The sequence below is a fragment of the Mugil cephalus genome, chromosome 13 (assembly GCF_022458985.1).
Source record: "Mugil cephalus isolate CIBA_MC_2020 chromosome 13, CIBA_Mcephalus_1.1, whole genome shotgun sequence".
Lineage (NCBI taxonomy): Eukaryota > Metazoa > Chordata > Actinopteri > Mugiliformes > Mugilidae > Mugil > Mugil cephalus.
Genome location: NC_061782.1, coordinates 10,230,662 through 10,258,426, shown reverse-complemented (window position 1 = coordinate 10,258,426; position 27,765 = coordinate 10,230,662). Strand labels below are relative to the sequence as shown.

The 27,765-nt window shown below is 40.6% G+C and overlaps 2 protein-coding genes across 5 annotated transcripts; both read right to left on the bottom strand.

The window, feature by feature from the left end:
* Positions 1-1,334: 1,334 nt before the first annotated feature.
* On the bottom strand, positions 1,335-12,111 carry tmem87b (transmembrane protein 87B). Of its 4 annotated transcripts, none has more exons than XM_047603036.1 (19): positions 11,928-12,111; positions 10,564-10,624; positions 10,384-10,475; positions 10,165-10,299; positions 9,986-10,039; positions 9,077-9,248; positions 8,814-8,875; positions 7,402-7,585; positions 7,186-7,285; positions 6,998-7,091; positions 6,639-6,710; positions 5,179-5,287; positions 4,982-5,040; positions 4,794-4,897; positions 4,636-4,709; positions 4,450-4,523; positions 4,222-4,274; positions 4,085-4,115; positions 1,335-3,258 (listed from the first exon to the last, which is right to left on the bottom strand). In XM_047603036.1, exons 1-19 carry the CDS (start codon positions 12,075-12,077, stop codon positions 3,217-3,219), a joined length of 1,722 nt encoding a protein of 573 aa, XP_047458992.1. In that variant the 5' UTR covers positions 12,078-12,111; the 3' UTR covers positions 1,335-3,216. The 4 variants fall into 4 exon arrangements, with proteins under 4 accessions (XP_047458992.1, XP_047458993.1, XP_047458991.1 ...); XM_047603037.1 differs by having other exon boundaries at positions 4,450-4,520; XM_047603035.1 differs by lacking the exon at positions 6,639-6,710 and adding an exon at positions 6,278-6,349.
* A 321-nt stretch (positions 12,112-12,432) lies between these two features.
* mertka (c-mer proto-oncogene tyrosine kinase a) lies at positions 12,433-27,721 on the bottom strand. Its single transcript, XM_047603034.1, has 19 exons — positions 27,487-27,721; positions 26,129-26,444; positions 25,942-26,042; positions 25,683-25,853; positions 22,353-22,439; positions 22,145-22,260; positions 21,873-22,062; positions 21,030-21,175; positions 17,902-18,037; positions 17,178-17,322; positions 16,667-16,755; positions 16,477-16,572; positions 15,962-16,042; positions 15,789-15,881; positions 15,572-15,690; positions 15,354-15,463; positions 15,024-15,183; positions 14,498-14,634; positions 12,433-13,749 (listed from the first exon to the last, which is right to left on the bottom strand). Exons 1-19 carry the CDS (start codon positions 27,563-27,565, stop codon positions 13,314-13,316), a joined length of 2,808 nt encoding a protein of 935 aa, XP_047458990.1. The 5' UTR covers positions 27,566-27,721; the 3' UTR covers positions 12,433-13,313.
* Positions 27,722-27,765: the final 44 nt, after the last annotated feature.

Below are 27,765 nucleotides of genomic sequence, written 5' to 3'. Positions count from 1 at the left end.
ATCGGTCCCTTATGGGAGTAGACCAAAACTTTGCTCTGTTTTTGAGCTGCTCGCAGCCCTGGAGCTTCTACAATGACACATTCTGGCAGGCCGTCTGGTGACAAAATCAGAATGTGACAGGCAGTTACAACAACGTCATCGTGTAAATTTGCGGGTCGACGTGGCATTTCTGTTCACTTTGAAGCCGAGCTGAGGCCGGGTCGATCGCCGGGTCCACTGTTCACGTTGCATGAAAAACAACCCCGTTTTTTCATTCGATGTGAAAGGGTCCTAAAGCAATCATGGCTGCAAAGAACCAAGTGTAAGGTGCGTAGACACTCATTGCCAACGGCTACAGTATTTAGTCCGAACCAGTATCGGATGTCCCTGGTTGCCAGTGATGCCGGTAACTTAGTTACTTAGTAACTAAGTAACAACGTGTTTCAGTAATGAGTAATCTAACTCGTTACCATTTCCAAACCAGTAATCAGATTATCCAAGTCACTGTGCGTTGCCATTTTTCCCATTTTCATGAGTAAAAATCGTATATTTTTGTTTAGTTCTTTCAGGTCACATATGCATCATATGTGGCAGTAACTACTAAAGTAACTAAAGTAACTATAGAGATAATCAATAATCTCATTACTTTTTCAAGGTAACTGTGGCAACACTGCTGGTCTCGTGCAACAGAAAAAGTGCAACCACAGAGACACCTGTATGGATAGATGGATTCAAACTCTTTGTCAATTGATCTGCATCAAGAGAAGAAACAACATATTCTCTGTTACTTATCGGTCAGCACAGAATAAAGAGGCACTGTCGAGGAGAGGTGTCGTAAGTGGATCCTTTTTATACAAGATAAATGTTTCTAACTAATCCATAAATGAATGAGACTTTTCTTTCATGTCTCACCACTTTAGAAGTGAAAAGCTGTACTCAGCTTGTTGCTTGTTGTATCTACTGGTGATTTCACAGCTGTGCAGTTGCAGCTGATGTACATCAGTTCTCATTAGCGCAATGTTTTGAACTCAAATGCTAAACAAGAACCAGCACAAACTGCACTTTCATTTACAAGGAAGGTGAAATCAGTTAGGTCACTAAAATGCGACTGGTCATTTTAATATGTGATTCAGTCCTCTTAGGTTCTATACAGTTGTAATAGCCTGGAGAAAATTCAAGGTTTATATTAGCTGTAATCCACTCTCAGGATTTCAGTCATTATCATTCATCATCATTTTCCACACAATAGCTCATTCATTCAACGGTTTCTTCTCCCGCGTCCCAGCATTTTTGCAGAACAGCCTCAAAAAGAAACATTTCAGCTGAAACTGATGCAACAAAATCACAGCCGTAAGTAAAATATGTATTTTTATTGCCATATTAATACTGACAATCAAATCAGGTCAAAGATCAGGAAACAAAACAAACGATTTTCCTGAATTCAAATATTAAATCGTTGTGGACACTCTTCCTGGAAAGGAAAAGAGAGGAGGGAAAAAAATGACTGGTATGAAAAGTTTCAAGCCCAGTTCCTCATGATACCCATGACAAAAAAGAAAAAAAAAAAATTATGAGTCACATTATCCAGACACCTCTTCATCTGTGGAATTATGAAATACCAGGGATCATCCAAAACCCACCTGTACAAATAATCGTGATCCACCGCAGGTGGCTGCAGTTTTATGTAAGAGAAGGACAGTTTGCCATCATAAGCACAATTATTCCAGGTTTCCAAGCATTAGAAATATAAACGCATTCAGGTGACCGGCTTGTGCTGGCACTAATCACTCATCTCGTTAAATTGGAAAATGGGATGACGTAGACGGACAACGAAACCCACTGATGCTACATTTACTCCAGACAACACACACAATGACAACTGTTCCAACTCCACACACAAACAGCCATTACCAGGAATAGAAAATAAACACATTAAGACATATTTGAAATAACATTAATATCATTAAGGTGTCTGTGAAACAATTATTTTAACAGCAAAAAAAAAAGGCAAATATTGCAAAGAAACAAAAAACGAATTGAAGTGTTTTATGTTTTGCTTGTGCGTGGATTAAAACATTAAAAAAAACTGGAAGCACATATTGTAAACACACCCAGAGAAAACAAGGTAAACACAAACTTAAACAACTTATAAGTACACTTAAAACACAAATAAATAATGAAGTCACTTAACCTCACGTTAACGTAGATATCCGAGAAGACGCAGAAGCTCCCACACCCGTACAGTAGTTTCCAAAACGTAAATGCTAACCCTAATTTCTAAACACTAGAACAGACTACGGCCTAATTTAAATCATATAAATGACTCGTGTGTGTGCTTTAACCATCTCACACTCATTCACCAACACCCAGGACGTCGTAGTTTAGATCTGAGACACGAACAAACTCTTTCATACATATTCTAACCCCGGACAGATTAGGCCTCGTATAAGAAAGAACATGTAGGCACAGACTCAATCTTAGAAAGTGCATAAGAGCAAATATTCTATTCATTGTTACAGTGTTTGAATCTGCCAAGTTGTCTTTGTCTCAGATTTTGATGCTGGTAACAAAACCGTGCTTTGGACAATCACAGTAACATGAAAAACACTCAATTCTTCAAGTTCTGTGAACTTTCCAATTCTGTACTTAAATATATATAAAGAAATATCCTGTTAGATATTAAACAATGAAAACTGTGGTCAAACTCTGTCCCGGCAGAAAAAAAACATAATTCGATGAATTATTTACTGAAGAAAAAAAAAATATTTTTCCCATCATATATAATTATGTTACTTATCACAACCCAGCAACAATATCTAGATATTCTCAAAGAGACATTTAACCTGTATCCGGGTATGTTTGTGCATGAGGCCCAGTGTTAATTCTCTGATAAAATAAATTCATATCAACAGAAATAAATACAGCACTCGACATAAAATAAAACGTTCTCTTTGGAAAGATAGCGATCGGATCTGGGAAAATCGTGAAAATGTTGCTCAGTGAAAAGAAAGTTCTACTTCTGTAAAGTCCTTAAAAAATTTAAGGGAAATTAGCAGAGGTCCCCTTTAGAACTGCACCACCCTGCAAAAACAGCGACTGCTCGGGAGGATCCTCTGAAACATGAAATGGCACTCCTCCGTCACCAGACTGGAAATCCTGTAGAAACCCATGCTTCAGAGTCAGGGATAGCTGCTATGTCCTTCCTCTCTGTCAGCAGACGGTTGGAAAGGTTTCACCTCACTCCAGCTTTGACATCTCATACTTGGTCGTCATGATTTCCTGAGGAAAATAACATGCACATTAAAAAAAAAAAAAAAAGTTTTCTTTCAGATAGAAAAAACATTGCTATTTTCTGGTGTTATTCACTCTGCAAAATGAACCTCACCTCCCCACCAAGCTATTCATCTACACTCACTTGCCACTTTATTAGGAACACCTGTTCAGTTGCTTGTTAACACAAATAGCTAATCAGCCAATCACATGGCTGCAGTTCAATGCATTTAGTCATGTAGAGGTGATCAAGACAACTTGCTTTAGTTCAAACCGAGCATCAGAATGAGGACGAAAGGGGATTTAAGTGACTTTGAACGTGGTTGTTGGTGCCAGATGGGCTGGTCTGAGTATTTCAGAAACTGCTGATCTACTGGGATTTTCATGTGCAACCATCACTAGGGTTTACAGAGAATGGTTCGAAAAAGAGAAAATATCCACTGAGTGGCAGTTGTGTGGACAAAAATGCCTTGTTGATGTGAGACTATTACTTACACTCACTAACACTTATTTTACGGCACTGATGTAATGTGGTGTCGTGTCATCAAGGAAGCTAAAATGTAGTGTTTGTAAAGAAAAGAGCCTTAGCTTGGATATCTGAAATGCTGCACATTAGCCATTGCCAATGTGTGATCACCACTAGCTGACTTAGCACTAGTTAGCATGTCTGGTCCAATTATTTGACTGGCTGCAGATTAATGCAGGGTATTGCAAAGGCTGATGCATTGCAGATGCATTGCAAAGCTGAACAATCCCTGTTAAGAGGAGTGGGTTTGCTAATAGTTTACTTATACAGAATTTGCAACCTGTGAATTCTTTGCAATGCGATACCTACCTCATCGGAGTCGAGGAGGACTGGAAGAGCTCTGCAATGACCAGCGATGACAAAGAGAAACTTGTGTTAGAATCACACATGTCTGATATGAAACCAGCATGCTTACTCAGTGAATATACAATGTATGGGAAACCTACACATCGCTAAAGGAGCTAGGAATGTTATCCTCCACCCATTTCAAGTCTTGATCCTGGACAAGGAGAAAAAAAAATGAAGCAAATTAAACTGGGTTAATACTGCCACCTGCTGAAATGTAACATTAAGACAGTTGTTTTTACCATTTTTTCACGCACTCTTTTCATACACGTTTTAGTTATTGAACAAATTCATGCAGAACAACCAAATTTTTAAGTTGCGTTACTCACTGGATTTGTTTCTGCTGGTTTCACCGAACCATTACTCTCACTTGTATTAGTAGTTCTCAACTTCATACCATCTGCTGTGTGTAAAATGGGAAGAAAAAACAAATAAAATGAGTTTAAGAATGCTTTAAAACACTCCACGTTTGCACTGCTCTGTCTAAAAGTAGAGCTCCTGTGATGTCACAATACCGAGGTTTGCCGAAGAGATGAACTCCTCGATCTCCTCGTCGTCAGAGTCGTCGATGAGCGGCGTGAAGGCATACCTGTGGACGAGGACATTAAGGGGTTATTCAAGTGTCCGATTCGGCTCACGACGACGGATCCAACAGCCCCAGCTCAGCGCTTGCCTTTGATTGTTTGCAGATGGTCTCCATAAAAACATAATGACGAGCAGAATGACGGAAAACAGGAAGCGCCAGAATGCATCCTTCACCCACACCTCAACCCAATCCTTGAAACAAAAAACACTTTGTCAATACAACCAAAAGTCAGTTCTTTCTGGCAATACCGATAAAAAGCCTCAAACCGTACTCACAGACTGGCAACTTGTTAACTGGAATTTCTTTACCGTCCAGCCCATGAAAATGACGGAAGCTGAAGGAAGAAAAATACTCAGTTTGGAAACTTTTCTTTTTCTTACGATTCTTTTCAACGTTGGCGCTTTCACGGAAACAAATAAATCACAAGCACTTGTGAAGAATGCGTTTTGTTTCCCTAGTGTAGTTTACTTACCGATGACAGCAAATATTAGTGTGTTTGTAAAGTGCCTGTAGAGAGACAGCTTGATAGGGTTTCTCCTCAGCTTCAGTGTCTTGATGGTTTGTGCCAAGCTGACAAAGATGTTAGTGGCAGTCAAGGGAAACACATGGCAGAAATTACATAGAAACCACATTAAAAAAGAAAAAGAAAAAAAAGAACTAGTCCTTATAACCTCCCCATGTAAGTTTATTCTAAAAACACCACTAAATTAGATAATATTCGCTTATAATGTACATACCTATAGTTCATGCATGCAGGATGATAATGTACAGTGGTTACAATAACTCATCTAATTCAGACTGAGTACTACTTAACAGACATGTAACGTTAAGTGTTGTAGATGCTGTGTGAGTCCTTTATATCACATTGAATATATCTATTGTGGAATGCATGAAGCAGTTCAACTGAAATCTGGCAGAAATATAGTAATTCACAGATACGTTTTTTTTTCCAGCATTATTTACGAATTTCTGAATTGATTCAATAGAAAAACATAATGATTTAAGTTGTTGTTCATCTTCTCAAACTAACTTTTCTTGCCATGTCCATGTGTGCAGAAATGTGCAGAAATAATGAATTTATTCCAACCAGAGAGAAACTCATGTGTTCACGGAGCTATCTGGTGGGAATATTTTACATATTCTCAAAAGTTTACAACAAACTTCAGTGGTCCAGTGTGTTCCAGTTGTGGTGGTTACATGATGCCTTTTTCGTGTAACATGTCTGATCAGCAATACCCAAATCTAAGTGAGTTGAATTTAATCTAACAAAAGATGGTAACGGTGTATCGCTGAGCGAATGTCATGTGTTGTGCAAGAAAAGAAAAGAAGCAGCGAAAATGGGCGACTCATCAAGAAGATGATAAATATTAATTAATTTAAATTTCAGTACAGAACAAGTGATTAATGTCAGGCCATTTCTGAGAGCCAGGATGCCTTCAAGCTGCCATTTGGTGAAGGAATAGAGCGGCTGCAGATCACAGTCTCCTGAGCTAATACGGGCTCGAGTGTAGGAGGTGAGGAGCAGAGGGGGGAACCACGCAGGGAAAGGTGGTAGGTGCACAAAAGGATATCCACCAGCATAAAGAAGAGTCAAGCAGAGCCAGGGGAATGTTGGCCAGCAGGGCCAAGTCAGAGTCTTTTGCCTAGAAGGGATAACAGAGCACGAGCAAAGAACACAAGGGAGAGGAGAAAGATGTGGTGGGGGAGGGGGGGGGGCAAAAAAATCACAGAAAGGATGGGAGATTTAAATAAATGCAGCAGAGCAAATAAAATATAGAACCATCCACCGGGTGTGAAAGCGAAACTCAAAAGGAAAGAATATTCAAAATTGCTCGAGCTCAGTGCGTTAACAAATATGTTGACTTGTCGCTACGCTTCAGTACAAAAACCGTCGATTGTCGTGCCGTTGAGGAGTACACACTGGAAGGATATGAACCAGACGATGCAGGAGTCAAACACAGCCAGAACTATTTCTGTAATGAGCGCGGGGCCATTGTCTTGACCCTTGATTTTTGGTACCACAACAAATCAAGAAAATACACAGTGTGACGTCAACTTAACACCAAAAGACAATCGAAAACAAAAAAACTACAAAGCTTTAATGCTGCCAGTGGTAATTAGCATATTTTAATCAAGAAGCTTTGACCAGAATCATCTCTCACCGTCACTAGAACTTGACTGATTCAAATGGTTTGGTGGTGACTGCTGGTCACGTTAAATAAGCAGAAGGAATGCACCTGTGAGGACTCATCTAAATTAAAAAAAAATTATTATCGGAAAGCATAACTCACCCCTGTAATCCTCAGGACACCCTCAATGCTAGCGAACGCAAAGTAGAGGACACCGAGGCCCACAACTCTGTGCATCACGGTCCCCAGTCGAGGCCTAAAAAGAAAGAAAGGCAGAGCTGTTACAGCTATAGCTTTTACAGCTATCGCACAAGCAGCTGTGTGTACAGAGATGCTGTGTGTTGACATACTTAACAATGCCATAACCGAGGCTGACGATGATGACAAGCAATCGAGCCAAAGTCCTCTTGAGGGCAGAGATCAACTCGGCAAAGATCAAAAGCCCCGGAGCTGAAGTAGATAACATATGTTCGACACGTTACTGGTTTACTCTCTCACACACACACACACACACACACACACAAAAAGTAAAAAATATTTCTTCGCAACAGCCTACAGACACCCACAGGTGGAGCCGACGGCGTTGGTGTTTTCGTATTCAGCACAGAAGACGGCTTTCTCCAACATCCCCAGGAAAATGACCCCAGCTATCCAGAACTGGATCCTCAGCAGGTCTTTCCAGTAGCAGGCCGCCCAGATAAACCACAGCAGGGCGTACAGGATGTACACTATGCACATCACCATGTAGAACTACAAACACACAGCGAGAGATTAGTCTGTAAACACATCACATGTGGAAGCGCTTGTTCTTCATTAACTACAGACCAGATTTTACAGAGACAAAGTTTATCCGGAAACATCTTGATTCACAATTTACCGCAATGAGCAGGGTTTGCATCTGTCAGCTGCAGCTCGTTTCAGTGTTGTAAAACTTGACTCAAATTTTATATCACAATTGAAGGATCAGGGGTAACTTTCCAAAATAACACCACTGCAAATGAAGTTTATGTATGTGTGTACCCAGAAGAAACTAAAATTTTTATGTATGAGTTATGGGATGTTGCTAGAACTGTATGTTTGCTGTAGATCAGATAAAATAATTAAATACCGTATTTTCCGGACTATAGAGCCACCTCAATATAAGTCGCACCCACAAAGTTTTTTTTTTAAAAATGGAAATGTACACTGATATCTACCGAACTGATTAGTTTAACTGAACATAACTGAACTGATCAGTTTCCGAACGGTGCCTGAAAAACAGAAAAGTTATTGATTGGTTTATTCATCCTCCTCCTACGCACTGAAACCAATGAAGTCATCTTCTTCATCTTTTTATGAAGGATTTATCGCAAAAAAAAAAATCCACAGAAAAGCCGCATATTTGCAGAAGCCGCATGGTTCAAAGCGTGGGGAAAAAAAGTAGCAGCTAATAGTCCGGAAAATATGGTAATTCCTTTAACTGATGCATGTTTTGCTGACATTCACACGTTACAAACTATGATAAATGTTTGTGTGTCACTGCAAGTCATCACTAAGAGGAACAGTCTAAACCACAACTTCATTTCTCATGGCAAGACAAGAGCCATGCTCTTTGTAAGGCCTGTAAGTGTGAAGGCATCAATATTCTGAATTATCTTTGCAGACAACAAGGGATTATTTTTTTTTGCAGGAATGCCGTGTACAAATATCATAATAACATCAGATTTTACTCTTAGTAATAAGACCTATAAGAAACTGAATCCTGTAGAAACGCACAAGATGATGAAAGACTCATGCATCAGCTCCCACTTGTATAGAAAATTGGGGATTGATAATGAAAATCTGATCCGACCCCTAAAAAGACTCTACAGTGGCATTTGTGGGCATTTACGAAATCATACCAAGACCCAACCCTACCCATAAAACGGGTAAGAACTATATTATTAATCTATTTAATTTACAAATATGTAATAATGTTTCAACACAGTCCACTACTTACAATCATGAGAGGCCAGTCTGTGACAGAAATGTAGCCGTGGCTGCCTTTCATCACCACTCTAACTGGAAAAACAAACATGAGACAAATGACGCATGTCCGTGTTTCTCAATGCATTAAAAATTTTTCTGTGGTGGCGACAACTTATGCAATCTCACACTTGCTGCAAGCAGCTTTGCATTCTTGAGTGCACCACTTTAGCAGACTTTTCAATTAAGACAACAGTAATAATATTCCCGTGTCTTCGTTGCATGAAAATGTCTCACCTGTTAAAGTCCAGTTTGCGTCTGGTTTACTAGACACAATCTTAACAACGAGCAGGTACGGCCCGTCCTTCCACGTAGTGGCAATGACGTTGTCTCTGATATTCACACCACTTCTGTTCTTTGCAGTTTCATACTCCTCAGCAATCCATCTAGCGTCACTTCCATCCTGCAGCTGCGAAACGATGCAGTGTTAATTACTCTGCAAAGATAAATGCTGTGTGCAGAAACAGTTTAAAGAAATGACTTTTTACCGTGACACCACATTGTGATGGTATTTTTTCCATCCATAATCACGTGTTCTCAGCATTTTTCACAGGTTAAGAGAGGATTTAATGCAGTCGATTGACTAAGGATGGACTATTTTACTGAGTAAATATCATAGAATAATCCCACACTAGCAGTAAAACAGGTTTGCATGGCGCCGTTTTAACACTGCCTGCTGATATGGAAATCCGGGGTCATTGATAGCACGGAGATCAAACAAAAAGAAAAGAGGAAGAATTAAATGTTATGAAGATGAAATGAAGAAACGGGGACAACTACGGTTTCATTTATTTTGACATATTTATCCATATTTTAACATATTTTCTGCTATGCCTTTAAAGCAGCGCGAGCGGCTACCGTAATAATTGTAGTCTGCGCGCAACATTTTATTTCCTCATACATAAAAAGCTAAAATTTGGAGACATGTTAGGGGACAGCTTTAGTCGGGGGGACAGGTCATCCAAAACGGGGACTGTCCCCAGAAATCTGGAACATCTGGACTCCGGTATGAACCAGTATACTGCCCAACCCTAACTGATGATACTTGTTCTGTTACATATGGGGAAGACAAATTATTATTATCATTATTTATTCGCACATCTACCCTTTAACCACTCTAAAGAAATCAAATACATATTTTCTTACCTGCAAGTCAGTGTTGCCATCTAGATTGAGTGGACGTGGATCTGCCTTGGCTTTCTGAAAAAAGCATACAGGACACATGCAGGATGTTGAGTGCTAATATATAACGTGAACAGAAGTGTGAGACAATAGCCCTGTTCACACTTGGTATCAGCATGCATGTGGAGACTTAACAAACCTACTCTTAGCATTGGAAAGGAGTTCAGTTCATCGCTACACGTTATGGGAATGTGCTGGTGCTCGATGTACTCTCCTTGTACGAGGGGATTTGGATCCAGGCTCTCCCCCCAGTTCTGATGTGTTTTTTCATATATTTCCTACAGGCAGTGACAGTCAGAAGTCAGCACAAGCAATTCTACACAGGCGTGAAAATGAATGTCTCATGAAGGACTTGTACTTACGTCAATATTGTTGTAGTCGTTGTGACAGGGGTAGTGCTTTAAATACCAGCGAATCGTCAAGTTCACCATCTCGGGACAGTCGAAGGAAAAGACTAAACAATGAAAACAAGCGGTGATAAACATGAGGGACAGAAACGTTTTTTTGGGACACGTCCTGAGCACATTTTTTCCAAGTCTTACCACTCAGTTCAATATCCGTGTCTTTATACATGGATTTCCTTAACTGTAGAGGTCTTGAGGTCTGACAGAAGAGAAAATTGAGTTTATGAGATTCTGCACAACCTGGGATTATTTTTCACATTGATCAATATATAATAAGTCCGGCGAACTGTTTAATCATTCAGGGCTAGTACGGCTTTGAACTAAAACTCAAGTGGGCCTTTCCTGCTCTTGTTATGCGAGAAAAACTGTCCGAAAGGTGATGCAAAAACTTAAACATCAATCATACTGTCCAGGTGTGAGTGTGTTTGCGTGTATGTGTCGGGTTGTATTTCTGTCCTGCCTCTTTGAACGCACAACACTGCAAGTGGACAGAGAACAACTGAGGTAATCTGAAACTTCTCAGTACCTAAATTATTGATCAAGGTCTTCCACTTCTGAAGAACTACATCTAGGAACTTTACTTTAATGCTGAAAAAGATCCACTTTTAGAGAGTGTGTTCTTATGGATATAAATATCATGAGTGCAGGCACACTGGATAAACCTTACCAGCCCAAACTGTGATGTGGGATTTTAATTACTGGTTGAGAACACAGGTATTAAAAGTTATTATCCTAACAGGTCTCCCTTGTGCCTCAAAAACTGTTTTGACTCATCGGAAAATGGACTTGGGCCTTCTGAGGGTGTCCTATGGTTGTTAGCAGTGGGCTTTGGGTCCTATTGAAAGCAGTGGGGCCTCTGTGGATCAGACTTGTTCCCAGTGCATCCCACAATTTGGATTGGGAGGCCATGTCAACACCTTGTGCCGTTTTTCACGTTTTTTTTGAGTTGTTCCTTAACAGTTTGTGTGTGTGTGTGCCTGTGTGAGGCTGCATCCTGCAGGAGATGGCTGCTGCCACCAAGGAGTGTCCTTTTATGGGGTGGGGGTGCCTGATCTGGACTAGGTGGGTGGTGCATGTGTAAGTAACATCCACACGAATGGCAGGTCCAAAAGTTTCCCGAGCAGAACAGTGCACTTTCGCATACTTCTCCTTTCATTGGTTTTAATTTATAGTTTCTCTCAGCAGAGCCTCTGGAGCTATTAAACTATACAGCTGGATCCAGGTAGTTAGCCGCCTGCTAACCTTGAAATGCATATTAGCCATTCACCACCACCGAGGTGAAGGAGCTAGATAGGAAACCACTACGCTAACCCTACTCTTTCGGCAAACGCATTTTATTAAAGAAGCTGTTATGGATGCGCATGGGAGTGGTTAACGAAATACCATTCCTGCAGGAGAAGTTACACTACAGTCACCACAGCTGTTAACGGGGCTACAATAACAAGGCTAATGTGGCTACCGGGCTAGCGGACGATGCTGCCGGTCTCCAGGATGATACTCACATTAACAACTGTGATTTTCCAAAACCCCCTCTCTGGCGATGCAGTCGCTTCATTTACAGCTTTGACTAGAATTAGAAAAAAGACCGTCAGTAGAGAAAAAACTCCTCTTGTGGGACACCTCCACGTCCTCACTCTGAGTGCAGCAGCCATGTTCGTCTCGGGCTTGGACAACACTGTCCTGAGGGAGGCGCCCTGAACGCACTAGGGATGCATGCGTCGATCCAGAAATATCGATACTTCCAATCTAGGCGTGTGTTATTTAAAATCGATCTCCCCAACAAAATTTCGATACCAAGTCCGATCTCACAAGAAATATCAATACACTTTTATGAGACAGGGAAATGTCACCAACACCTAAGGAAGACCTCCGTTTCTGGTTTTTATTTTCATTTATGTTTGAGAGAGAGTTTATTTATTTATTTAAATGTGATTTGCTCAGATTTCCAGTTAACTTGTTGGTTTCCACCGGTTGTTTTTTAATTGCTCTGATGAAAGAGAGGTTTGATATTTGGCAGCTTGTTTAATTGTTATACAGACGTATAAAATACATTTATCATAATTATATTCACAAATTTTCATTGCAAAAGTCATCGTTTTCATATACAAAAGTAGACGTCTAAAAGTATCGATGTCGGTATCGGGTTATTAGCCTTGGTATTACTTGGTATCGGAACAAAAGGAAAATAGTGGTATCGTACACCTACTGAACGCACCACAGGGCGGAGGAGCCTTTGAGGTAGCTCGATCTACCTGTATCTCCTGCTGTTTCTAATAACAAAGCATCTGCTGCTCCCAAGGTTTGCATGTCTTATTACTCCTTTCAGCTACCATAAAATGTTCTGAGGAAAAAAAACAAACAAAAAAACATAAATCTCATACATGCAACTATACATTATCGACTTTATTTGAACATAATTTTGTTTTCCTGGCTGGAATAAGATCATCCCATGCTACATTTGACTTCTCAAAAACCCACGATTGCTTAGGTTTTTTAAATATCCTCACACTTTTTTTTTTTTTAAACATACTAATATTTCCCTTGGTGAGTTTAACAGGTTTTGAAGCAGTCAATAAACAATTTATTTTCAAAGTATACCATTTTATAAATGATCTATACATTTCCATATTTACATCGCAATCCACATACAGTAAACACTTTCACAGTTCAGTGTGTCTTAAGCTTATGGAACATGTGCATGTATAATACAATAATTAACACTGACATGCAGACTGGCCACGGAAAGCACAAACTGCTTAAGTAACAATACAACAGGAAGTCCACAAGAGGAAACGTGAAGATGCTCCTGGTGCAACGAGGCAAACCAATTAGTACAGACGAATAAGGATAAGAGTTCTGTCACAGCTTTGACTGCAGGGTACCAGTAGTTATAGCAGGAGAGAGGTGTCACTTGAGCTGTGATCCGCCGCCGTTACGTTGGCGTCCATGTTTGTGTCACCTGACAAAAGAGGAGTGTCCACTGTAGCAGATCTCAGAGACGGATGTGAGGACATCACCACCACATAGCGACCACTGTCCTCATCGTCATCGTCCTCCAGGCTCCCGTGAATGTCTGCAGTCACTACTGTGTTCTCTGCTGCCTGGCGGCTGCAGGAAGGAGACGAGCTGAGCAGAAGATGCTGTGCACGAAACAGTTCTCCATCAGGGTCCTCTTCGGGGAAGCTGGTGTTAATATAAATTATATCCCCCTTGCTGGAAGACTCTGGAAACTTTTCTGTGAGCTTTTCCAACATTTCTCGCAGTTCGGGAAACAAGGGCCGGTCCAGGGGATCTGCCCTCCAGCAGCTGTACATGATCTCATACCTAAAATAATAAAGGTAATAAAGTTAGTAAGATTTTGAGAGCCTTGTTTTAGGACACAGCTAACACTGTTGGAGGCATTAATTTCAGAAAAATCTCGAAGTTTTAAAAACACACTTGACTAATTTCATTGTATATGGCAGTGACGTACACAGCAATTGAGCCTAAAAGGATTTAGCAGATTTGTCTTGGATTCAAGCCAAATTCAGCAGCAGCAGAAAAAATAAATAAATATTGGCTGCACATCCGTACAAGTGCAAAACAACTTGCACATTTTGCATGTGACGACTGACAACTTCCTTGATTTAGAAGACGGGAAAATTAAAGAAATACTACATATAACAAGGATTGTATAGTTCTACCAAAGCTCTGATACAAACAAAAAGAAACATTTAAGGCAAACTGAAGTCCTATCTGATCTAGATATCCATGAAAAGGTTGCAATAAATAGCAATAAGTGTTACATGCCAAGTTTCCATGTTGAGCCCACTGGCGTCGTTATGTCTATTTTTGGGGGGCTGAAGCCTCCTTGAAATATACTTAAAACTTTAAATACTTATTTATTTTACAAATAAAATACAGACAATTTCAATATGAAGTGGCCAGAATATGAGTTTAAATAAGTAATATAACTTAAATGTGATCATTTCCCTTCACTACAAAGTGTAAGGTAATGCCAGCCCCTTCGGTGTGTCGTTATCCAATCCATTCCACTTGTTCATATAGACGGCGCCCAACATCAAACACTCACAGTTCATCCAAACAGTCCGGTGGCTGCTTCAGCCTGTGTCCCTCAGAAAGATGGTCGTAAATCTCGTGGTTCTGGACTCCAGGGTATGGCGTCATGCCCCGTGTAGCAATTTCCCACATGGTGACGCCAAACGCCCACTATGTGACAAAAAAATATCAACTTCAGATCACATTTCATTATGTGAATAATTTGCAGTTGATTCCACAAATTTGTTTTTTTTTTCTGCTATTGAGAAATATTGTAAAGGATAATCTCTACTTCATGTGCAGTCCAGTAAATTCAACTACTTTTAGATTTAGAAAATTGTCAAAGCAGGGAAACAGGTCGAAAAACTCTATATAAAGTAGATAGCGGTACTGTTGTGACAGAAGACAGTTCTGTCTTCTGTGCAGATCCCAGAGAAAATAGAAAGTGATAGGAGAAACAGAGAGTGCAAACCAGGGGTCAGTTCTTCTTTCAGTAAATGCACAGCTTTTAATGGATACTATTGTTCCTCGTTCCTATTGTTCGTAGAATTTGAACGTACCACATCACTCTTTACAGTAAAAACTCTGTCAGCCAGACTCTCCACTGCAATCCACTTCACAGGCATTTTGGCTATTCTGCCCTGTCTGTAATAGTCTCCACTGTAGATCTTCTTAGATAACCCAAAGTCCGCTACACACACCGTCATGTCATCACGCAGCCTGTAGGATAAACAAAGTGGGGATTTAACAAAGAAAATCAGAGAAGACTTTCCGTGTAATAGATCACATTCTATTTGAAGTGGAAAGTTTTCATGTAATCTCAAAATGACGGCGGAAAAAAAAAGACTGTTGGTTCAGTTCTTTGGTTTAATTCAGGGGAAGCAACCTACATGCAGTTGCGTGCCGCCAGGTCACGATGCAGAAAGTTACGACCGCTGAGATACTCCATACCCAGAGCAATGTCAACCATGAACTTCAAGAGTGTCTGAGTGGTCATCAACTGTTTTAAAAAAACACAATTCAGTCACAGTTATAAGTTTATATCGTTTAGTCTGATTATATAATGTAATTTATGTTTTTTTAATGTTGTGCTGAGATGAACTCTCACCACCGGACTGTCTCCCAGGCGTGAGCGCAGCAGGAAGCTATGTAGATCTCCATGCTCCATGAATGGCAGGATGACCATGGGTTTGGGGAAATGTGCTGAGCTTACCTCCAAGCACACACCTAAAGAGGACACGTGAACACGGGTAATGTAAGGATGCACAAGTGAAAAGGGAACAGAGTCGTGTGATTCTACTATACTTTAAAGAGGTAACTCCTACCGAGCAGTTTGATGACATTGGGGTGGTTGAAATCTTTCATGCAGGCTGCCTCATTCAGGAACTCTTCAATCTCCCTTTGAGAGAAGCTATCCACTGTTTGACAAGAAAGTGAAAAATGTATCATCTCCACTTGTTTTAAAGTTTTAAAGAACATTTAATGTAGGTTTACCTACATTTCATTGTCTTCACTGCAACTTTTTCTGAGGTGCCATCTGGTCTTCTCAAATGTCCTTCCACCACGGAGCCGAACTCACCTAGTGAAATGTCAAGCTGAATCAAAAACATGCATACACATGCACTACGCTGCACGACGATCATGTAATATGTACTGTGTATACACTGATCAGGCTTAACATTATGACCACCTTCCTAATATTGTGTAGGTCTCACTTGTGCCACAAAAGAGTTGTGATTCATCACAGAATGGACCTTTCAGAGGGTGCCCTGTGGTGTCTGGCAACCGAATTATTAGTGGGGGGCCTTTGGGTCCTATGGGTTGAGGGGAGGGGCCTCTGTGGATGGCTGCTGCCATCAAGGAGTGGAAGTGCTATGCAGTGCAAACGTCTCCCAGTAGAACATCGTATTGTCACAAAACGGTCAGTGTTGTTTACTTCCCCTCTAAGTGGTTTTAATGGTGCATATATGTACGAATGTCAGCATATTTGGAAAAACAAAAGCATTCCCTCACCCTCTCCAAGAACTTTGCCCACTGAAAGCAAGCTCCTCGTGACCATCACATCGTGAAGTTTGACCTGGAGTTCATGACTAATACCAAGATTGCCAACTGAAAGTGGACAAGGAGACATTTTTTTTTACATTTTGAAAATGTGCCAAGAAAACGCATGATAGTTTCTCTATAGTTTAATTCAAGAACGTACGTGTGATTCCTACGGGAGATCGATTGTACGATCTCTGTGGTGTGTACTGTATGACAGGTGGCAGCTTCTCTTCACCTCTAAACATCTGCCTGCACGGGAGAAAAAAAGAGAAAAAAGTAGGCAATGCAGTTAATACTTAGTTAAAATTAGTACAAGAGTTTATTCAGCAACAACACACACACACACATATTTAACCAAAGAGGTGGATATACCCCTATAAGCTCCATTGTTCCTGACTTTGTTGTCTGACACTGTTCCTATCTGAGAAGCAGCCTGTGACACATTCCTATCCGTATCCTGAGTAGCAAGAGTGAGTCATTCACCCCACAATTCAAAAGAATTAACAACTGGTTGTTGTCCAGCTATCCAGCTGCCTGGTTATTAGAAGCCTCCTGCGCTGGCAATGATGATTAAGAGGAAGCAAAGTCAGTTTATTAACAGAAACCGGACGTTTTCAGTTTCTCATGTTGATGAAAACATGTTGCCTATTTGTCTGTAATTGTCAGCTTACCTAAACCCAGATGTCCTGTTGCGTAGACAGATAGCCCCCCAGAGGATAAGCAGCAGAAGACAGATGGTGCACGCCACGGCCCCGACAACGAGGGCCGACTGGGTAGACGCAGTGTCAGGGCTGGACGAGGGCGATACGACTGATTCTGAGACAAAGAGAAGACACGATAAGCACGGCAAAAGATTAGAATAAATACATTCTGCTAATTGTGCTGTCCATTAAACATCATCTGAATGATGTTATTAGAACCACTTGGATATTTTATTTAATTTTGTTTTTCTATAAATTCCAGCAATATCATATGTAAGTTGTTTAATGTGAACTCCAATATATCCCAATGTGTAATGTGCACAGACTTCTGAATTTTTTTCTAAGATTTATGGTTTATTTTTAAATCTCTTTCTGTGTTTAATTTCTACCCATTGACTTACTTACTTAGCATACTTTATCCAAAGCCACAAGATCAACTTGTTAACATGGTCACAAAGTTACTGTAGTTCAATCGTAGGAGGCTATGAATGTCTTAAAATGTCATGGTAATTATCCAAGAGTTGAGATTTGAATCTTGGAGCAAAGCTGTTGACAAGCTGGGCAACACTAGTTAAAAATACTGTACACTTAATATACAATATACAGTGTGTGTGTTAGTATAATGCATAATGGACAGTTTACAGACTTATCATCTGATTATAGGGTGAGGACATAAATGTGTAAAGCATCTTACTATCTCCGGGCACAAAGTACCAGACTCGTGGGCTGATCATGCCGCTGCCTGCCTGTGTGCACGCTGCCACCTCCACACTGTAAGTTGTGTTGAATTCCTGAACAGCTACCGAGACTGTGGTGGTGTTGCTGTGGACCTGAAATAAAGCACAAAGATAACACAGATTGTGAACAGTGTTATGATTCAGCTTCTATGATTCAGAACACGCGTTAAGGTTAATCATTAGTTTTGTGGGGGAGAAAAGTTTAACCAGTCGCGCGCTAAATGGAGTTTTAATGATAAAGTAAAGCAGGTCAATAACCTAAAGAGGAAGCAGATTTCGATAATATTTTCAGGACTTTTGGTGGTTGAGTTTGATGGGGAACATTTGTATCCAACTCAGCAACTTTGCGCCAAGTCATGCCCATACGGTCCTTCTTGTTTGTTCTCCTTTCTTTACATAATATACTAAAACAAGCGGAAATGGTAAAAGCACATACAGTTGTTGTTTCATGCAGTCACTTCCAACGTGAAATGTTTTTGGACAATCCTGAGGAAATGCACAGTAATGATTAGAGTATATAATGAAACTCCATCCCAGAAAAAAGGGAAGAAGTTACACTTTCTGAATAGCGACATGTGCTATATGGAACGCAGCATGTGACAGACACATCCCTTTATTTCACAACAGCACATGGTAGCATCTGGGTCTGCACAGCCTTACCAAAGCGCTGACGGAGGACGCTGAACCCATGATTAATGTCTATGACGCCTGTGTCATCAAACAGAGGGTAGACTGCCACTGTGACTTCTTCTAAACACCCACAACCATGAGAAAATAATTTAGTCCTCTTATTTGAACCTGATGTGTTTATTTAAGCTGTTGTAGCGTTGTTATAGGAGGAATTACATCAACACCTCACTGGACAATGTATAAGGGCTAAAGGTGCACATCTCATTCTATACATGCCCTATTCACTCTTTAGTGACTCAGATCCCATGTGCAAAGTCAAGAAAAATACTGATGACCAGTGTTCACACCATCAGCTTCCTGTAACCACAACACACACGGGAAGGACGGGAAACACACTATTGTACTAGAGAGCACTACAGCAGTGCCAGAAGTATGACTACACACAAATAGCATCGCATTAATCCACTGAGCCCTTGGCACAAATGAGGCTATTAAAACCAACTACTAAATTTCTTAGAGAGTGTATCTAAAAAAAAAACAACAAAAAAAAAACTTATCTTTAAAGAACCCTCCCTCGCTTGTTGATTCTTTGGGAGGAAAGTGGACCAAACCGTTTATAGATAAAAAGGAAGCTGACCTTTGGTTGAGTAGGCAGGACAAAGCGAGGGTCAAATATTCCCAGTCTGCAACACACTCATTCTTTTCATATTTGTCATACATTTGTTATTGTTATCGAGAATGCTGAGGGAAAAAAGAAAGTAACAACAAGCATAATGGAAGTAAGTTATTGTTCATGTTACTTCAAATACACATACGGTAGACACAGTATGGTACCTGTCGGATAAGTTAGATTCCAGTTGTAGTGTAAATGTTTCAGTTACTTCAGTGTTTGTACATACACTTGATCAGTTACACAAGTGAAAACAAATGCAACATTCAATCTTAGCTCCATAAAACTCTTTTTTTTTCCATTTTGGAGGCTGTGTTTCGTAGTTGTGTTGTACTGACACGTTTCTATTATATTGACAACTTTTTTTTAGTGAGCTAGGATAAATAACAGAAACACTTTAACATTTAATATAATCCAGGGCAAGTGCACTATAAACTACACCCTCCAAAAATAATCAGTTGAATGACTAGATTTTGTAGATTTTTCCTTTGGGAAGGAATTGTGGTCATTAAGTGGAGGACTGTCAGAATGTGTATGTGCATAAACTGTATGTATATTTAATATATTTTCTCTGATACAATACTGTGTAAGTGTAAGTTATACACTGATCCGCTACAATATTAAAACCACTGACAGGAGAAGTAAAGTACCATGACCATCTTGTGACAATACAATGTTGTGCTGGGAAGCTTTTGTACTTTGCATTTGTTTGGATGCTACTTAGACATGTACCACCTACCTAGACCAGACCCGACACCCCCACCCCATAGCAATCACACTCCTTGATGGCAGCAGCCATCCCAACAGTTTAGGAACAACTCTTAAAAACACAAAAAACAGCACAAGATGTTGACCTGGCCTCAAAATTCACTAGATCCCAAACTGACCGAGTATCTGTGGGTTACACTGGAACAAGCCTGATCCCCACAACAAAGGCTCCGCAACCCATAGGACTCAAAGGCCCCCACTAACCATAGACACATGTGCATTCTCCGATGAGTCAGTGGTTGATTGGTGCCATATATACTGTAGTTAAATGTCAAGTAACACACACTGTACGATGTTGCGTGCAAACTACACTTGATTTTAATTGCCTCCATGTAGATCAGGGATTTGCAGAAAATGATGCCTGCATAGCTGCATAGTTAGTAAGTTAGTTAATAGGTTTCTGATAATTACATATATCACCGTTTACCCTTTTGCTCCCCATCAGAGCAGCTTTAATTTACTGGTGATTCAGAGAGCAAAACGATGATTTCCTTCTGCCGGGTGGCTTTTATTGTGAAGCAGCCACTGAAACGGCAGCGTATTAGTCATCGAAGTTTCGAGCGGTATGAAAATGCGACGGCACTACATTTCTCTCCAATTAAATAACTTGATAATGGTGTGTTGCCGTCAACTTCCGCTGAGGTGTTTTTATTACACAATTCCTGGTGCGTGTTTCAATTTCAGATGCGAACGGTTGAGTGACACAATCGGTACAAAAGTCCATGTCAGCACATTATATTCAGTATCTAATCTTCTGGTATCAAAACTTTTTTTTTTGTTCTCCACAGCAGAATATTTTGACAGCAGAGATTAAGGATGGAAATATAATTTAAGCAAACATTTGTCCTGCACATGTTGTTGCCATAGTAACCGCAGGTGTTGCCACATCAACCACGACAGATTTAAACTTTAAATGTACATTATCTCTTTTCCTAGTTGTGTCTTGATAGCTAGTGTGATTAAAAGGGATAAAAATAAAATTGTAATTCTTAAATAGCCAAATTCAGACATGCCCACCTTCCTCTCCTGTGTGCCATATCTGACGATCACATCGTAACCACGTAGGATGCCATTAATCTTATCATCTGGCGGAGGCTTCCATGTGATCACCAACCAGGACTCATTCAGCTGCACTGTGACATTTCGGGGATAAACTGATGGCACTGTGAATATGACAAAAAAAAAAAAAAAAAAAAAGAGAAATGGTGATTAGGACATAAACGACATGTCATACAGAAGCTAAACTGGACACAGAATGCCAGCCTAGAAAAGAAACCAAACGTCTGCTCCCCCATTGAAATCTTTGATTACGGTTTGGTATGTGGTCACTTCCTGGCATGGCATATCAAATCTCTCAACTAAAATATCCCCTGTGGTGGCTTTAGGAAGGAAATTGAACGCAGCTCCACCCAGTAAGAACTTTGTGTTTTCTCAGTGAGACCACTCCTATTTCCTATGTGACCCTTCAGGAAAACAACAGAGATTTGGTAGATAGCACATTTTTTGGAAGGGGAAGTTGTTGTGGGAAGAGCACATAGTTAGGAAACTTTTGAAAATTCCAGTTATTACAAGGTGCTGCAGCTGCTGCTGCTGCTGCTGCAGGGAGGGTTATATTAAGCATATTTTGGATGTCAAGATTGAAGTCTAATTACATAGTACTGCAATCCAGGAACCTAAACAGGAGCTAAGAGAGGGGGCAGGAACATAACACAGAGGCTCTGTAAAGCAAATACACACACAGTGTGTAAGAGAAGTGTAAATGTAACATTCTGGGATGGATTTAATTCAATTTTGGATTATTCTTCCCTATTGCACCCAAAAATAAAAATTCAGTTTTTCATTCAAGGAGCATTGACACACCTCCCTCTGTGGTGTTGCTCTGGATCCACATAGTGACGGGAGACGCCCCCACTTCGTTGTTGCAGGAAACGCTCAAGTTGTACCACGTCATAGCCTGCAGCCCGGGTACTTCACAATGAAAAGGCGGCACTGTGACGTTGTGGAATCTGGTGGTCATCACCTCCCCTTTCCTCCGACTCACTTCTGTGACCTGAGGTGAAAGAGCCAATGTGTGATCAGTCTGCGGATACCAAGTGAAATGACGCTGCTGTTTGTTCGGACGTGCGACTCACCCTGACGTGGCACTTGGTGAGTGGTGAGAAGCCATCATGTCCAGGTGTCCAGCTCAAAGTCAACTTGTTTGACTGCCTCTTGGTCACAATAACATCAGACACAGGACTGGGAAGAACTGCAAAACAGCATAGAAAACCTCACTAACACCCAAACGTGGAGTCAGCTTGTCGAGCATGAACATCTCTCGGAAGGTTCTTCAGGTTTTACCTTTGATGTTGACACTTGCTTCTCGGGACGTGGTAACACCCTTGTCATTGTGAGCTTCACAGCTGAACTGAGTGTACTTGTCCACACCTGCAATGGAGACATTAGAATAGACAATGTAGTACGTCTCTGCTGATCTGAAAACAACCAGCCCCCAAGGTCATGATAGCCCTGAATATTTTGACAACTAAACCTCAGCTCAAATGTTATTATTACTCCAGAAGTGTCCACCCAGACACACTGTTACCATTCTGTTTCGTCTACACAAACTAAGTGATATCTCTCTGTGCCGAAAGTGAATCTGGGACAAAAGTGCCATGACAACTTCAATGAAGAAGCAAGTCAGAAAATGACACAATTGGGGATGACTCACTCCTTTGTTATACCTAAAAACTCCCTCATCTGGTAAGCTCAAATTAAGCACGGTGGAAGCAAATTTTTAGCTGGGTCTCTTTTCCTGGACACACAATTTCCGTCTTTCAACGGCAGCAGATATGCCCAGTTAGAATAGGACTGGGACATCTGTGAAATAATGTCCCTTTTGTGTCCTGTTTTCCAGCGTCTCTGCATCCGAGAGCTTTCCACAAAGCTAATCACAGAGTCGTCTGTGAGTGACGACTGGAAGCAGCTTGGGATGTTTTGTTTATATTCTGCCTTCCTCTTGTCAGGAGGATCAGGGTAAAGACCCAAACACTGACTAAAGTAAGTTTGTTTGCACAAAAATAGAAAGCCTTTATTGGGCGTGACTGAATCAACACTATGACTTTTTGCATTCACGTGGAAAATAATTAAAACTTGCTCAAATCACAACTGCACAATAAGAAAAGCAAGCTCATCAGTACATCACCAGTCAAGATGTGCAAGATGTGCAAGCACGCATATCATTGGAGTATAATTGATACTAAGCAAGTTGGACTGTAGTCCCAGATAATTGTGATTGGATATTGCTGCATGTAGTTTGTTGTCTGCAGAAAAGCTCTTTTTCCATCTATGGCTACATAGGCTACTTTCAGAGAGTGTGGGAAATCAACATGGAAATAAGTGTTTGCATGGATTTAGCCATATTTTTGGTGAAACAATGCATGTTTCCAAAATACTGTGCCATTATAAAGTAGAGTAATGGATTATGCAGCAGCAGCAACAGACATCTACGAAAACATAGCGGTCTCAGATCACGGCCGGATAAAAACACAATTTAATTTTAAAGCGCATATTTTCTTGAAAAAGGGGAAATGAATAAAAGGTCAAGAACGGTCATTTCTGCTTTCACTTTACTTGACAAGTAAATCAAAAACAAAGCACAACAACAGTAGAAATATGTAACTGCTGGCCACTCAAATGGAAACGTGGGCTGGAATAGCAATATGTGGAAGTTGTGCAGCTTGCATAGAGCACCCTTTAATTACCGGGTTTGGGGTTACTCCAGCTCACAGAGCTGCCTGAGAGCCGTTGTTTTTTCCATTTTATATTCAGGGAGCAGATCCATCTACAAACTACTCTATAAGGTTATAACGTACTACTGTAGCAAGCCCACTGTAACTGTTTCAACGTTTTTTTTTCTTTTTTCAGAGCTTACGTGCCAAACCGTTGCCCACTTTGGCACTGTAGACTTGATCGTGTGCTGCTTTGCGCTGCTCAGCAGAGACACAGATGAGCTTGTTTTTCTATGAACACACTGGCCTAACATTGAGCAGTAAATGAGCTGATGCCCACCCTGAAATCAAACTAACACTAAGTCCCACATTTGAAGAACAAGAGGCCCTGGACTTATAGCTTGCATGAAGTGAGCATGCACAGAAGTGGGTTTGCTGTTCTGTTGAGCCAATATTTGGTCATGCACAAGGCTCTCGGAGCCCCTCCCTGCTGGCTAGTGGGACGTCCTGTGAAAGAGGCCTTTGTCCCCGTGGCCAACCCCCGAACAGGCTCCCTCTGCAGTCCCCCATCTCCTCTCTGCCAGGGCCCTTGCACACGCTGGACCAAAACACAGCTATGAACCTTTAACCCCCTCAGCTTCTGGCTTTATAACCGTGCAATGGCTGCAGCAGGAGTGCTCAGCCTGTGGCACACTGAAAACGAAGGGCTAAAATATACAGAGCAAAGGTTATGCCTATAATAATAAATATTTGCATAAGAAGAACATAGGAAAAAATTTGCATTTTACAAATTAAATATACATAAAACCATAATATAAAACATAATCCAGAACTGATGTTTTTAGTCTTGAGTTACTTCTGCCACATTAAAAATTATTAGACAAACACTGACGATATGAGCCAATGACGCATGTCAAAAGTCTATTGTCCCTTTGTCCTTTCTACAGCGTTCTCCAATGGGGTATTGCCAGACTAACAGTAACAACAGTGCATGTTTCCTCCTCATCGACTGTTTTCTTTTTAACTGAGGCACACACACCTACTCTTTGACACTTGACAGGTTAAATTACATTCTCCCTGATCATCTGACACTGAATTAAAAGAAACAAAGTTACATTTGTCATTGTTGTTAAAAAAAAAAAATCATTCACAAGTAAGCTCTCTAATTAACATGCAGTTGCAATATTTTTTTTTTTTTTTAATTTTAAGCTAAGCTAGACAGCTGTGACTCCAGTTGCATATTTGCACTTAATTTGTTTAGCTAGCATTGACGACTGTAGCAGCACAGGTTGCTAATTCTCCAGAGCTTCATCGTATCCACTGTCTAGACAACAGATAGCTAAGAGAGCTAGCACGCTGTGTGACCGCTCATAACCATTCAGCCGAGTAACCTGCAGCCAGAGTGACACTAGACGTGGTGTCTCATTGGACCATACGTGCTGAGGCAGCAGGGACGAGGCAGAATAGAAACCACCAGCGAAGCAATGATAGCTGAGGGAAACCTGCTTAGTTACCGTCAATGACCTATCAGCGCGGTTGATTATTGTTGTTTTAATGTTCCGTCACAGGAGGAAGCCAGAACTGAAATTAGTTGATTGGTTTCCATTGTATTACTTTTAAAGACTTTATATACTAGCCTAAGAAAAATAACCTGTAACCAGAAGTTAATTTAAAGCACCATGCGGATGGATCAGACTTTAAAGTGGTATTTTTAAATTAAACGAGACATTAACACACACCTTTAGCTTCCTTCTTTCTGAAATGAGGTGTCATTCAGTACTATGCAGTCACATTCTCACCCTCCATTAGACAGCGTGTCAGAACAGTGCGAAATGACACTTTTCACTCCTCAAGAGGAACAGGCAGAGAGAAGGAACTGCTAAGAGGTAAATCCCTGTGAAAGGCATGTTCTCTGTATGTGTGAGATAAAGCTGATTCGACTGTGTGGTTGGTGTCCCACCTGGCACGGAGTAGGTGCTGGGAGAGGGATGAAGGTCGCTATCTTGTAATCCGTTACGAAGCCAGCGGATCTGAACGGGGTCTGGAGGTCCCACCGCCTCACATGCCAACATGAATGGGGTGTTTCTCGTTATGTTCATTTCCTCTGGGTGCTTGATAAATGTTGGCAGACCTAAGGAAAGAATCAAAGAAGCAAAAATAAATGGCAAAAATCACGTGGATGAATCAGCTTTGGCTGCTCGTATCGTATTAAAACTCACCTTCTACCTCGATAATGATTGGCCCAGACTCTACTATCTTATTGCTGATAATCAGTCTGCATCGATACTCCCCGGCATCCACTCTCTGCACCTGGTTGATGCTGCAATACAGCACATAAGGACACACCTGTCTGAGTATTCAGCCTTCCATGTCTTTCCTCGCATTTCGCCAACGTGTGTTACATACATGGCAGTGGAGAGGAGAGTCGTGATCCCATCCGTGCTGGTCCTGAGCTCGTTGATCACCACCTGAGTGGCAGCCGCCAGCTCCTGGCCATTCTTCACCCAGACGATGGTGGGATCTAGCCTGGCATCGGGGATGTCAATGGAGCAGTTGAACTTAGCCTCATGGCCTTCTGACAACAGGAGGGAGCCTACAGTGGGCTTGAAGTGAAGCCGTCGGAGCTGGTCTGGGCTCAGGTAAACCCTGGGATTGTGGCTTCCTATCACCAGAGGCTCTGAGGTCCTGGTCTGTCGGTGAAAGTGGTTCCCCGAGTGCTGGGCTGTTTAAGGAGAGAGATCTTGGGTTATGTTATACTGAGAGTGTCAGCAGGTCACTAGTATCACTACTGTGATTTTTTTCATTTTTAGGTTGTACTTGGTGTAATCTTTTGACCTTTATCTAACTTAACCTCATTATTACTTCTTCTTTTTTACTAGTGTTTTTCTTTTTCTTTTTTTTTCTTTTTTTTAGTGAAACTAAACATTTGTGACTTGATCATTATAGTCCATCTAAGTCTAAATCTAATGGTGTAAAGGACAACAGAGTATTTAATCTTTGTAACAAATCTTTAAAACACCAGTGAGCTGAAATCTGAGAAAACAGACTCGACATCCAAACTGATGGAAAAAAGGAACGTGTTTTCATCTGAAATGTGACCTTTATTTCTACATGTAAGATAATTAAATAATAATGCTTTTGTAAAGACAGACAGACAGACAGACAGACAGACAGATAGATAGATAGATAGATAGATAGATAGATAGATAGATAGATAGATAGATAGATAGAAGAGAAAATGTTGCACATTAAAATTTAGTAAAAACAAAGAACATTGAGTAAAATTAAGACAAAAACATCAGAAGAATGAAAAGCAGATTAGAAACAACCAAAAAATACAATTGAGGGAAGCCACATTTTATTCCATTTTTAAAGAAAAAAAAAACATAACAAAAACAAACACTTCAAAGTTTTTTTTTTGTTTGTTTTCTGTTTTTTTTTTGTTGTTTTTTTTTTTGTTTTGTTTTGTTTTTAAGGACGAAGAAGACAAATTCTGGGCTGATTTTGTTGTTGTCTGTTTTTTATATTTAATTGTTTGCTTTAAGTATAAGTTGTTGTCTTCTGTCTGGATTCAAGGACTTTAAATTTTGATTGACTTCACGGCGACGCAAAGGAATTTACTTGGTATTTAAATCTATTCCAGCTGCTGTCTGCCCTGCGGAGATTTACGCTGCTTTAAATTAGACCGAGATGAAAACAGCTTCTAAACGAATTGACACGAAGTTAGTAAAAGGTAAAAACATTTAACAAAACAAACGGCTTACCGCTGACTGGACTCTCCACAAAGATAAAAACGGTGGCGAGAAAAACTCCAAACCAGCGGGGAGATGGCTTCTTCGTCATGGTGAACTCTTCTGTCTGCTGCTGTCTGAAAACATCCACGTTTATACGACAGAGGACTATTCCGCAGCGGGCTCGGATACGACTCCGACAATGCGCAACATAACCAACTCGAGTGACTTCCACGAGGCTTGTGTGGAGAACTGATGACCCAACTCCACATAGCAAGAGGGGGAGAAAAAAAAAAGTTTACTGTGGGAGGA

Excerpts from the sequence above, each read along its gene's own strand:
- tmem87b (XM_047603036.1), bottom strand. The coding sequence starts at position 12,077 with ATGGCTGCTGCACTCAGAGTGAGGACGTGGAGGTGTCCCACAAGAGGA. Across the intron at positions 7,286-7,401 it reads CAACGCCGTCGGCTCCACCT|CTCCGGGGCTTTTGATCTTT; the intron begins GTGGGTGTCTGT and ends TATCTACTTCAG. Across the intron at positions 4,524-4,635 it reads CATCTCTTCGGCAAACCTCG|CAGATGGTATGAAGTTGAGA; the intron begins GTATTGTGACAT and ends TTTTACACACAG.
- mertka (XM_047603034.1), bottom strand. The coding sequence starts at position 27,565 with ATGACGAAGAAGCCATCTCCCCGCTGGTTTGGAGTTTTTCTCGCCACC. Across the intron at positions 22,261-22,352 it reads AGCAAGTGTCAACATCAAAG|TTCTTCCCAGTCCTGTGTCT; the intron begins GTAAAACCTGAA and ends GCTGTTTTGCAG. Across the intron at positions 16,043-16,476 it reads GGGCAAAGTTCTTGGAGAGG|GTGAGTTCGGCTCCGTGGTG; the intron begins GTGAGGGAATGC and ends ACATTTCACTAG.